The sequence below is a fragment of the Urocitellus parryii genome, chromosome 8 (genome assembly GCF_045843805.1).
Source record: "Urocitellus parryii isolate mUroPar1 chromosome 8, mUroPar1.hap1, whole genome shotgun sequence".
NCBI lineage: Eukaryota > Metazoa > Chordata > Mammalia > Rodentia > Sciuridae > Urocitellus > Urocitellus parryii.
In genome coordinates this window covers 52,316,007-52,329,126 of record NC_135538.1, presented here as the reverse complement: position 1 = coordinate 52,329,126, position 13,120 = coordinate 52,316,007, and the positions used below count along the sequence as shown (strand labels likewise).

The window sequence follows — 13,120 nt, the reverse complement described above, 5'->3', positions numbered from 1 at the left end:
TAGAGCACTTGCCTAGCACGTGTGAGGCCCTGGGTTCAATCCTCAGCACCATATAAAAATAAATAAATAAAATAAAGATATTGTGTCCAACCATAACTAAAAAGTAAATAAATATTTTTAAAAAAACTTTGGGGAGGAGAACGCCCTTCTACGTGCAAAGTTTCAGGTATTTGAGTGGAATGGGGAAAACAATGCCTACAAGGACAGTGTAGCTGATTGGTTATTGCTAAGTTGATGTGAGGCTCTACAGAGGGATGAGAAAGTGAGGACTCCTAAGAGGTTAAAATCTAAGTGTGAAAGTTGAGTTTGGTAACTTACAATGAAGCCCTTATTTGTTACTAAGGGAGAATAATTATAGTTGAATGGCTGATTAAAGATCTGCTCATTAGAGGCAGAGAATTCTAGAGATATTTAAATATTCAGTTGTAAAAAAGTGGATGTGTAACTGATGTGAATCTGCAATATGTATATGGGGTAAAAATGGGAGTTCATAATCCGCTTAAATCAAATGTATAAAATACGATATGTCAAGAGCTTTGTAATGTTTTGAACAACTAATAATAAAAAAAGTTAAAAAAAATATTCAGTTGAGGTAGGCCTACTATACTAAGGCCAGAAACATTTGCATGAATATAAACAATGGCCACAGTGGCAAAAAAGAAGCCTCTATCTTACCAAAGCCAATCTACTGCTGCCTCTGAATGTTAAGGAATTAACTGTCCATCTGATTGTATACAAAAAAGCAAGAACCAAGAATAAATTTGATCTTAGCCAAAAGGCCAAGAAGCAATGAAGAACCAAGAATAAAGAATAGTAAAGATAATCTTAAAAACAATGTGGACAGGCTTGCTTTCTGGATATCACTTATTTTAAGGCTAACAATTAAAAAAAATTTTATACTGCTGTAAGGAGAGACCAATAAAGTCTATAAATAGACTCATGTATTTGTGTATGTTCATGCTGTCATCATTACACAATCCATACTATACAGTCATATACCAGCATAAACATATATTTATTTCTTATCTGTGTTTATATGTTTTTGAAAAAATAGCCTGAAGAGCAGTGGAAAAAGGACAATCTTTTCAGTAAAATGGTGCTGGCTCAATTGGATACAAAAACAAAAGAAAACTTCTACTTTCACCACACACACACACACATACACGCATGCATGAAACAATTCCAGATGGATTGTAATCTAAATGTAAAAGGTAAAACAAAAAACTCTCTTGAATACAGACAATACAGGATAATCATTTATAACCTTACCATAAGAAAACAGTTCTGAAACAGGACACAGAAAGCACTAACCAAAAAACAGATTAAATGGTCTATAATAAAATTAGTAATAACCTTTCTTCAAAGGGCACCATTAGAAGAAGATACCACCACAGAGAAAGATATGGCTAAAAAAACACATAAAAAGATGCTCAACCTTATTATTAATTATGTAAGAGAAAATTTAAACTATAAGAAAATGTCACATGCCCACAAGAATGCCTTAAAATTAAACAGAATAATTCCAGAGGGTGGCAAGGATGTGAAGCAACAGGAATTTTCGGACTGCCAGTGGGAATATAAATTGATACAACTTCTTTGAAAAACACTTTGGCATTATCTCATAAGACTTAAGATATGAACATCTTATGACTAATTTTGTTTCTTTTTTTTTTGCGGGGGTGGGGGGTGGGTGGTGGGTGGGGGGCGGGCCGAGGCAGGTACCAGGGATTGAACTCAGGGGCACGGGACCACTGATCCACATCCACAGCCCTATTTTGTATTTTTTTTTTTAAATTTAGAAACAGGATCTTACTGAGTTGCTTAGCACCTTGCTTTTGCTTAGGCTGGCTTCCAACTCGAGATCCTCATGCCTCAACCTCCTGAGCTGCTGGGAGCATGCATTACTGTACCTGGCTAATTTCACTTCTTGGTATACTTAACAGAAATGTCTACCCACGATTAAGAAATACATGCAAAAATGTTTATAGCATCATCATTAGTAAAAGCTCCCAACTGTAAACTAAAATATCAAAAGAATGGATAAATTGTGGTGTATTTATATTATGGACAGTGAAAATAAGACAGTTTACATGTAAAAACATGGATAAATCTCAGAAACAAAATTAAGTAAATCAGACATAATTAAAGTATTCAGAAATACATGCTTAGGATGTAAACATTTACATAGAAGCAAAGTGATTATCACTTTGAGATTGAAGCTAGGTAACAGGTGGGGATTAAGAGGTAGCATTCTGGAGTGATGGCAATATTCTATGTTTTGACCTGGATGATGGTTACACTATAATAGAAAACTGAGCTGCACCTTTCTGTATGATATGTTCCACAATTAAAAAGATTAAACAACCAAAAGGAATGGATTGGTCTTTGATGAAAAACCTAGTATTTGGCTAGTAGGCCTTCTCTGAGTTACTTTATAAATAATGATAAGCAGTTTACATTGAATTATCCATATTCTTTTGCTGAGACCCTCTGCCAGACATTTCTGAGAAGGCTTGCTAAGGGTAAAGAGTTTACTGCCGAAGAACTGGTGCTAAGGGTAAAGAGTTTACTGCCAAAGAACTGTGGAAAGTTAACCAATCCAAGAATTAAACTTTACAATTTGGGCTCATCTTAATATGCTCTAAAACCCAAAAGTAATTGACTATAGTATAAATATTTATTATTGGAGTTGAGGGATATATTGTCAAAAGAAAAAGGATTCCTGCTGATGGAGTACAATTAAGCAGATGAGATAACTCAGACATGAAAGAGAGAGGCAGGATCTCAAAATTCCAAATAGCCTCTTTTTGCTTCTCCTTTGTTTCAAATTGCATAATCTTCATTCACAGAAGAATATTTAGAAGATTTGTAAGATAACTGAATAAAGGGTAGTTATGCCCTTTAAAATGAGAAGATATAAGTAATGCAGGATTAACAGTGGGATAAAAAGGGGACTTCATAATAAACCTAAGTAGAAAGAAAACCAAGATGATGTTGAGTTTAGGGGAGGTAGAACAAAGTATTGCAAAGACAGAAAGATTATTTGCAGATTGACAATCCAGGAGAACCTGTAAATATACTTGACAAGAAAAAGAGATCAAACTTGCATTACAGCTATTTAGATGAAAAAAACTTCAATATGGAAGTTCAATCATGGGATTGACACATTAAAATCAGTCAATGTTCCCTAGAGATCATCCTTGCATCCCACTCAAAATCCTAGCTTGATAAATTCTGTTGCCCGACAATTGTCTTCAGAGTGCTGAAAACAAAGTTCCACATGTTGTTTATTGGAGCCAATATAAATACATGGTCACCAACCTCAAAACTGGTTCAATAATTTCCTATGTCCCTAGAGAGCTTTCTCATTTTTCATAACTATTTCAGATCATCTCTATTTTTCTTAAAACTGTTGACACGCCTCCTGTTCCTCAATCATCCTGAGCAGTGTTGTCATCTACAGAGGAAACAGATGCCATTGTCTCAATTTTGGGGACCAGACCTTCAAACTTAACTATTCACAACTACCCTCTGTCCTGCAAAAGTTTCATCCCACAAATAAAAGTTTAATCATTTCAACCATGCCAGTGATCCTCTTTCTGTCTTAAGTCCCAACCTACATCACCCATCCTCATATACCTGCTCCTCCTCTAACATTCCTCGTATCATTAATTCAGGACCTAAGGCGTCATCTTTGACTCCCATTTCCAATGACCAAGTCTAATTTATTCTAATTATCACTTGGATCTCCTTATCTAACTCCTCTGCCATCACCCTAACTATCCCTATTATCTGTCACCTATTCTAACAGCTTGACTGGTCTCCAAGATGACTTCTAATTCATTTACCATTTCATAGCCATTCTAATATGTCACTTCTCCAATTTTATTGCCCGTGGAATAAAACAAAACTTTTTAACTTGATTCTGAAGAGCCTCTCATGATTTGTTCCTGCTTAACCTTCCTGATCTACTGGGCGTTCCACTCCCTGCATTCTCTGCACCAAGTCTTTCTAGACATCAACAGACTAGAAGAGACTCCTCAACATTTGTCTGTTTAAGTGAATCTCAAAACCACGATATCATTTCCCTTAGAAGGCCCTTCCTGACTTTGACTACGCTTCCCTAACATAACACCCATTGTTTTTTGTTAACTTATCTGTATACTCAGAAAGGAGGGCTCTGTCTATTCACTGTTGTGGCCCCAATACACAGTGCCAGCAGTCTCAAGACTCTGTAGGCATCCAAAAATGGAAAGAAATATAATAACATATAATAAAAATAAACCCTTAATAAGAGATGTTCCTTTATCGAAAATTGTCTAGACAAATTGTTGCTATATACTTTGAAGTTAAAAGTACACTTCATGGCTTTCCTAGATAGGAATGAAATGGATGCTTTAAGTAATATTGGAAGATGTTATAATAGAAGATATATTTTGACATAATGGCTTCTGTGTCTTTTAATACTGTTTCCAGGTCAGAGAGGTGGATGAGGAGTTTTATTACTCCTGAAGACATCTGTGTCTTTATTAAGAGTTGTATTGAAAAATCTAGCCTAAAGCCAGGATGGATAAATAAGGAATTTATCAAAAGGTCATTTTGAATATAATATACAAATGGCCCACAAGGATCACATTTATATAGATATTCAAGATCATTACCAAATTTACAGAAAATAAACTATAAATATCTTTAAAAAAAGATGACTTCAATACATGCTGTTGTTTTTTTTTTTTTCTCTAAAGGAAAAAAAAAAAGTCAGAGCAGCTGGCCTTACAATAATGAGAAAAAGGTATTGATAACTAGCCCTTAAAAAAAAGTGTCTGAAATGTTCATTCAAGGCTGGTATTCATTCTTTATTCAGAGCCTGTTTGTCAGGCTTGAAAAGGAACAGAGATTGAATTTTATACCCAATTCAAACAGAACATAAATAAACTATTCTCAATACACCAATGAATAAAGGAAGGAAAAAACTTATTCTTTGTATTACAAGGCCCTATACATTTCATCCATTTACAGTTATAACTTTAACTAATTAGTCAAATGAGAAAACCTAGAAATTCCTATTCCATTTCATTAATTCAATACAGAAAAGCTATCTTTAAATCCTGATTTTTACATGAGCATCTTGCATCAATTTAGTTGCATTTAAAATTTTAAATATATATCTTTTAGTTGTAGATGGACATATACCTTTATTTTATTTTTATGTGATGCTGAGGATGAAACTCAGTGCCTCAGATTTGCCAGGTGAGTGCTCAACCACTGAGTCAATTCCAGCCCCAATTTACTTGCATTTTTATTGTGAATATTAAAGAGATAATGGATTCCAAAAGAAATTTCTTGAACTATTTAGAAGTTTTAAATAATTTATTTTACACTTGCTTCAGTTTAGGGAGTCGAAGTGTTATTTTTTTGTTTTGTTTTTAAAAGCTGGTATCAAGAAATCAAGAAAAATAAAGAGCAGTGGTTTGTTTACTAAGGGCAAAGTTAAAGTTGTGGATTGAAAGTAATTGATGAGAATTCCCATAAACTAAAACACAATCAATTTTGACCTCTCCTTAAGAGATGCTTCAGAGATATAAATGATTTTAACTTTTGGGCCAGAAGATTCATTCCTACACTTTCCACTTATTAAAATATATATTCAAATACACCCACATAGCTCTGATGAAATTGGGACTAATTTAACATCAACGGTGTTACTGAGTTTGGTGGAGAATGAAATTTAAAACAAGAGCAGTGCCTAGGAAGGAAGCAGCAAGAAGGCCCTCCACCAGATGCTGAACAGATACTGGGATCATCTTCTGGAAATTCCCAGCCTCCAGAGGAGTAAGCCACATAAACTTCTATTCTTTATAAATTAAAAAAAAAAAAAAAGAGCCCACAGGAGAGAATGAAAAGGGCATATTTCTGAGCTATTTATAAGAGATATTTTGGGTTGCCTATTTAAAACAACACTCCAGCTGTCTTGTGAGTAATCTATTTGGCAATTTCAAGTAGGTAATAACTATGATGAAAAATAGTATAAGAGTATCATCTGAGGAAAGATTACAATAATTAGAAAAATTCAAAAGGAATATGAATGTCAGTTATAGTTATCAGAGAAAACTTCGTGGAAATATGGATGTGAAGTAGGTTGGGTAGAGAATGGGTAAGATTTTCTAAAAGTGGAAATAGAGTTGTTCCATAATTTACAAAGCAAAATCCAAAGGAAACTTATTCTTATTTAAATGTCTTTTAATAAATATTTATAATCTGAAAATGTTTTTGAAGTCATCTAATCTGCCCAAATTGATGTGTCACAAATCTGAAGCTTATGGGTATCCCTTACTTAGGAAAAGATGTAGAGACTTTCCCTCAACAATGACTACATTTCATCCCACAAACCACAGCTGCTAGGTACTGCCCTCTCTCCCTTCTGTCTCTGTTATTGGGAAGGAGAAACAGTGTCACAAATGTCAAAGGACTGAAAGTCTCAAGGAGGTAGAATAAACACAAAATAAAGATTAAATAAGTTAAGAACTAAAATGTGTTTACTGGATTTAATAATATGGTCATAAATGGATGACCTCAATCAAAACAAGTGAGGCCAATTATTACCTCAGAGTATACAATTTTTTTTTCTAGGTTTATGTGTAACCTCCTAAATACTAAAATATTTCAATGATAAACAGCCACTATCCAGTAACGTTCTTTCTTCTTATAGTAATAAAACTGACTCTTAAATGATTTGTTCCAAAATTATTTCAGCAGGCTAAGTTGAAAATCTAGATGAAAAGGTTATTCTGATTTTAAAGTAAATACTACATGTGTGACCTCTTCAGCCTGCAAGCACTTTCTTATTTTCCAGAAATGTTCTAAAAACAAACAAAAAAAATCTATCATGAACTATTTAGGATACATATTGCTAGGCTTTAGTGATTAATGCATCTACTTTTACTATTAGAAAATCTTTGGCAATTTCCTTTTTATTACCCTTAACTGCTCCAACACCAGTAACAATGTTTTGTTTATGTGGCCATGGTTGAGCTTTATTAAAAAAGCGTTAAGTTTTTAGTTCTTAACCATGGGCACACTTAGGAAGACAGACTTTAAATTGTGTCATATTTTCTATGGTTAAATTTGAACTGCATTTTTGTAAAGCTGGAAACAAACCTTGACTGACTATCTAGGCTCTTGGTGTAAGCTAAGCTACCCAAAAGAACAAGTCAAATCCTGTTTATTGAAGCCATCAAGACATGTTTTTTATATCCAAATTGAATCGTTACATTTGAATTTGGTTCATTATTTCTGTTCTATAAAGATTATAGGTCATTAGTGTTTTTTTTTTCTCTAAATAACCAAGTGATAATGTTGACCATGTAACAAATATTTATTTATTTATTTGGTACTAGGGACTGAACCCAGGGGTGCTTAATCACTGAGCCAAATCCCTCGTCCTTTTATTAAATCTAATTTTTAAAAAAGGTTTTGCTAAGTTGCTTGGGGCCTTAGTAAGTTGCTGAGGCTGGCTTGAACTTGTGATCTTCCTGCCTCAGCCTCCTGAGACATTGGGATTATAGGCATGCAGCACTGTATCCAGCTCAACTATTTATTGTCACAATAATCTTGCATGAAATAACTCACCTCAAAACTCAGGTGTAAGAAAATAAGCCTTTATTTTTGTACATGAGTTGATGGGTCAGTGGCTAGGCTAGGCTAGGCTTGTCTTGGCTGGGCTTGGTCACCTCTATAGTCAGTCAGCAGGAAAGCTTGGGCTTGGCTGGTTTTACCTGGTACAATTCTCTTCCATGAGGTTTCTGATATTCAGCAGGGGAGCCTGGGCTTATTCTCAGGGCAGACAAAGAGATCAGAGAAGAGAGTAAGTGAAGCTTGGAAGGTCTCTTCAGGCCTAGGTTTAGTATTGGCATAATATCAATTTTGCCACATGCTAATGCAAAATTTAGGGATACCTAGATTTAAGGGAGTGGGAACAATACTCAACTTTTTTTTTAAAAAAAATTTTTAGTTGCAAATAGACATGATATCTTATTTATTTATTTTTCTGTGGTGCTGAGGATCAAATCCAGTGCCTCACATGTGCTAGGCAAGTGCTCTACCACTGAGCTACAACCCCATCCTGTACTCACCTCTTGTTGGGAAGAATTAGATTTCTGCATTGCAAAAGTGGTAGATACAGGCAAAGGTGGAATACTGAAGTCGCCTTTAAAATCAACTTACTCAAACCTCATTTAGTCTTTTCAAACTAGGTAATCTAATAATAATGCTGCTTCCCCTTGAACCCTAAATCTGCTTGTTTAAACATTAATAACTCATTATCATTGTAAATTATAACATCAAGAATGCAGTTAAAATGAAGACAGGATATGCTGAAATTAGATGGCAAAATCAGTTTTAATTTAAGATCTCAAGGAGTGGAAAATATAAATTTTTTAACCTTTGAAAAAAAATGACATAAAAGCTACCATATTAAACAATATGAATATGTACAACTAAGAGAAAATTATATTGCTGAAATTGATTTTAAATTTTCATTTACTATTTATTTATTAATAAAGGGGATTGAATCCAGGGGCATTCTACCACTAACATAAATCCCTAGCTTTTTAAAAGTTTTATTTTGAGGCAGGGTCTTGCTAAGTTGCTAAGATTGGCCTCAAATTTCGCTTTGGTCTCCTCAACTGCTGGGATTTTAGGTATGTTGCCATCATGTCCAGCTTTGTAGTATTTAAAGCTACTTTGGAGTATTCGATAAGTGATCAGAAACAGTTTTATTCAAAGAGCAACACCCAGGAACCTTTAAAATGAACCATTTATTAAATCAGACTGTTATTTCTAACAGTTATGTAAGTTACATGTATGTTTAATTCAGAGTATTTCACATGGAAAATTTTTAAACTCCTATAGGCAAGCAAAATTGTATCACACAATATATAAGTGGGAAAGGAGTACTGCTAAACATTCAAATAAGGCAAGTATTTAAAACAATAAAATAATAATAAAAAATTTAAGCATTCCTTTAAGAGAATTCAACACTACAAGCTAAATGTACTTTCTGAGTGTATTCATATATCAAGGCAGTGTTTCTTCTTTTAAAACATCAGGAAGTAGAATAAGGCTCATTAATATTACAGCTGCCCTCAAGATTTCAATCTCATTCGCTTTCTTTAAATTAAAATTCACGAAGTGCACAATTAAGATATATCAAAAAACTGAATCTGCTACTCTAACAACAGCTGTCCATGCTTAATACTTAGTGGTTTGTTGGACCGAATTATGTCTTTTCAGGGAAAAAAAAATATAAGCCACTGTAAAACATTTAGTTTGAAATGTATGCTAATACTTTTCTTCAAAATCAAAAATTATGGAGGAAAAGGGTTATTTATTATAAGGAATAGAAAGCAAAACACTAGAATGACCAAACATTTTCAAAGAACAAGCACCACAAAGGACATTTGCATTCAGTTTTGTAATATTTATCAATGCACTTTTCTTATTCCAACCAATCTACTTCATCAAATTCTGAATCATCTTCTGAATCACTATATTCCACAGCAATACGGCGAGACAGGATGGTGGCAACATCATTTTCAATGCGTTCATGCTTAGCTTCCTGTTCACGCTGCTCTTCTACTTTGCGTAGTTGAATACCTGATATAGTAAATCCAAACCATTCATTTTAAATCAAAATGCTAAACACTAGATAGTATTATTTCTGGCATAAGATCAAATAAATATGAGAAATACTAATAGGAAAATAAGCAAGACTGATTAAAAATAATTTGAAGTAATTATAATCAGAGGCATTAAATCTTTCATTACATCATCATTTATGAGTTAATTAGTAAAACTTACCCAATGGATATCTACAGTTTATATTTATCTATCATGGTCTACTATACCTCCTGTTTACTATCCTTTAAAAAGTTAACCAGATAATACATTTCTTCTATTATCATTATAGTCAGATAAATTATACACCGTTGAATATATTTTCTGTCACTTTATTATCCTCTGTACTTGAAGGAAAAGCACTATTATTCATTTTATACTTCTGATTCCTGGCATATAATAGCTGCTTAAGAAATGCTAACTGGGGGAAAAAAAAAGAAATGCTAAATGAATAAATGAATAACCATCTTATCAAGAAGTCTTTCTTGGTAACTAAGGGAAGAACCTTAACCCTTACTTAGCTTTACAGGCATCTAGAAGATCAAATGTCAATGCTATCCCAAATGAAAAGCTTTGACACTGAAGAAAAAAAACATTTTATAATTACACACTAAACATAGAGAATTTAAATTTTCTATAATATTTACATCTGATGTTTTAAGTTTCTCATTAACTCAATAAACATTTTAAGAATCCCTAAGTATGAAAATAAAATGATTAAATGTTTTGTATTTTCTTAAGAATAATTTAAAATATAAGTTGGACATGCCTTTACTTTTGTACAAAAACAAAATCATCTAAAATTTTATAAATGAGGACTGCATTGTTGTCTTAAATATTTAGAAAATTTTCAATGCTATCACAATGCTTTTCATGGTCCTGAGAAAATTACCTTTTCGTATTGCTTCCAGTAGTACACTCCTTGCGTCACTGATTACCGGTAGGGTTGATGGATGACGCTTTGGCTCAGAAGCAGGTATAACTTGTGATGGAGGAGATGGAGGCATTAATGGAACATGGGGACCTGGGGCAGTAGATGGTGTTGGATGTAGCCCAGAGGGAGGATGAGCAAGAGCTGCAACTGTGACAGGTGATGATGGTCGAATGCCAGGTGGAGGCAGAGGAGGCGGTGGTGGGGGTGGAGGCAGCCCCTGGACTTCACCTTGTGGGAGTGGATGAACTGGTACAGTCTCACATACTGGGGCAGCTCTAGCTACTGGTGGAGAGGGTTGTACTAGAGGAGGTGCAATTGGAGGAGGAGCTGGGTGAAGAACTCCAGGGGCAATCTGAAGAGGAGCTGGAGGTGGTGGTACAGCTGGAGCTTGCAAAGCAGTGGTTGGAGGTGGAGGTGGGGGAGGTACTGGAGGGGGAGGAGTGGAAGTCATTGAAGCTCTTAATGAAGAAGTTGACAAGGCAGATGGAAGAGGTGGTGGAGGAGGTGGGGGAGTGGGGCTCACAAACACAGGTGTTCTGCCTGTGGCTGGTGACTGAGGGCGATTTTCTATCAAACCTGTAGCAGAACTGAAATGATAAAGAAATCCTAGCAAGTTATTAAAGCTGAAAAAAAATCTATAGAAACTATGATTAAAATCAATTCTATAAAAATAGATACATAAACATGTTCCTATAGAAATTTTAAATTTTTTAACACTATTTCAGAAGAAGTAAGAATTAAAAGTACATCAATGAGAAAATTAGTGGGTGGTACTTTGGTTTGTAATATTCTATATCTATTTTTTTATAACGGGATTGTACCCTGGGGCAATTAACCACTGAATCACATTGCTAGTAGTTTTTTCCTTTTCTTTTTTGAGATGGGGTCCTGTTAAGTTGCTGAGGTTGGCCTCAAAACTGCAGTCCTACTGCCTCAGCCTTCTGAGTTGCTGGGATTACAGTCATGTGCCACCACGCCTTGCTTGGTCTGTAATATTCTTTTTTTTTAATATTTATTTTTTAGTTATAGTTGGACATAGTACTTTTATTTTATTTATTTATTTTTATGTGGTGCTGAAGATCGAACCCAAGGCCTCACACTTGCCAGGCAATCACTCTACCGCTGAGCCACAACCCCAACCCTGGTTTGTAATATTCTAAACAGTCTCATCCTGTCATGCAAATTTCATATTCACTCAAGCATTTTATGCTAACTTTGTTGATAAATAAATAAAATTCTCAATTATACACTGATGAGTCTCTGTAATGATTTAATATTTATCATAATGCAATATTTGTAGCAATATCTGTGGCTAATACAATGCTGTATTTATATTGCACCTATTAAAAACTCATCATATGCCATTTCAGTGAAGTCAACGACAGCTAATTAAAACCACAAAAGCAAATTTGCAGCCCTCTTTCTTCTTGAGGCTGGAACAACAAATGAACCAGTAATAAAAGGTTAGTTTAACAGAAAATTGTAAAGCTTTACTAAAAGAGTATTACAAGCAAAACTGCTAATTGTCTTTGATGTTCTGAAACTATTTAAGTATTCATAGCTACATTTCTTACAGCCTAATGACAGTCCAAAAAGTTCTTATTTTTTCTTAATACAACTGTACATGACATGCTTGATAACAAAGCTATAATAAAACAAAACATACTTTCTTTAAAGTAAATTGTTATTAAGTAAAATTTTCCTGGAGAATGTATCAGGTCTAATCAGAGAACAGCAAATTATATCCCATAGGCCAAATGTGACCAGTTCCTTGTTTCCATTAATGTAGTTTTACTGAGACACAGACACATTCATTTGGATATATACTGTGCATAGCTATTTTCTTACAATGACAAAATTGATTACTTGTGACAGAAATCATATCCCCATTAATCCTAAAACATTTAGAATTTGTTCCTTTAAAGAAAAAGCTTACCAAACCTTAACATAAAACATCACATGCTTGTACCAACATACCTGATACAGGTGGGTATGGGTTTTGCATCTCCTGTTCCATGCATGGGTGGAGGCGGAGGTGGTTCATGTGGTCTGACTAAGACCCTTTCCTCAGCTCTAGTCAGAAGCTCACTCATCTGACTAAATGGCAAGGCAGAAAGTGAATAAGATCCATCCATATGATCCACGTAAGTCTGAGGTCTAAAAGAAATACACAGTATCAGTGCACCTTCTTGAATTACTGGTGAAATAAAGTGTTCTAAATGAAATAATTTATCTTTGAATACCAGTAGTTTAGTTATTTTTAAAAAACTTCTTACAAAAATGTATTAATAAAACCTACTTTTAAAACAAAGAATGCTGTTCATAAAGCAATCTTTACTTACTAATTTAGTCTTATTATTGTGACCACCAGTTACTTTATTATTTTATAATGAAATATTAATTTAATTTTTAAAGATTAAAAACATTACATATATAATCCTGTAATTTATATATAATTTTTCTGTTTGTTTGTTTTGGTCCCAGGGATTGAACTCAGGGGTACTCAACCAC

General features: G+C 34.1%; 1 protein-coding gene across 1 annotated transcript in view; it reads right to left on the bottom strand.

The window, feature by feature from the left end:
* Positions 1-9,496: 9,496 nt before the first annotated feature.
* Wasf1 (WASP family member 1) overlaps positions 9,497-13,120 on the bottom strand; it is a 57,683-nt gene continuing 54,059 nt past the window's right edge. The window contains exons 7-9 of the mRNA XM_077802045.1: positions 12,587-12,766; positions 10,568-11,196; positions 9,497-9,654 (exon numbers count right to left, since the gene is read on the bottom strand). Coding sequence (XP_077658171.1) covers positions 9,497-9,654; positions 10,568-11,196; positions 12,587-12,766 — 967 coding nt within the window. The remainder of the gene's footprint in view (positions 9,655-10,567; positions 11,197-12,586; positions 12,767-13,120) is intronic.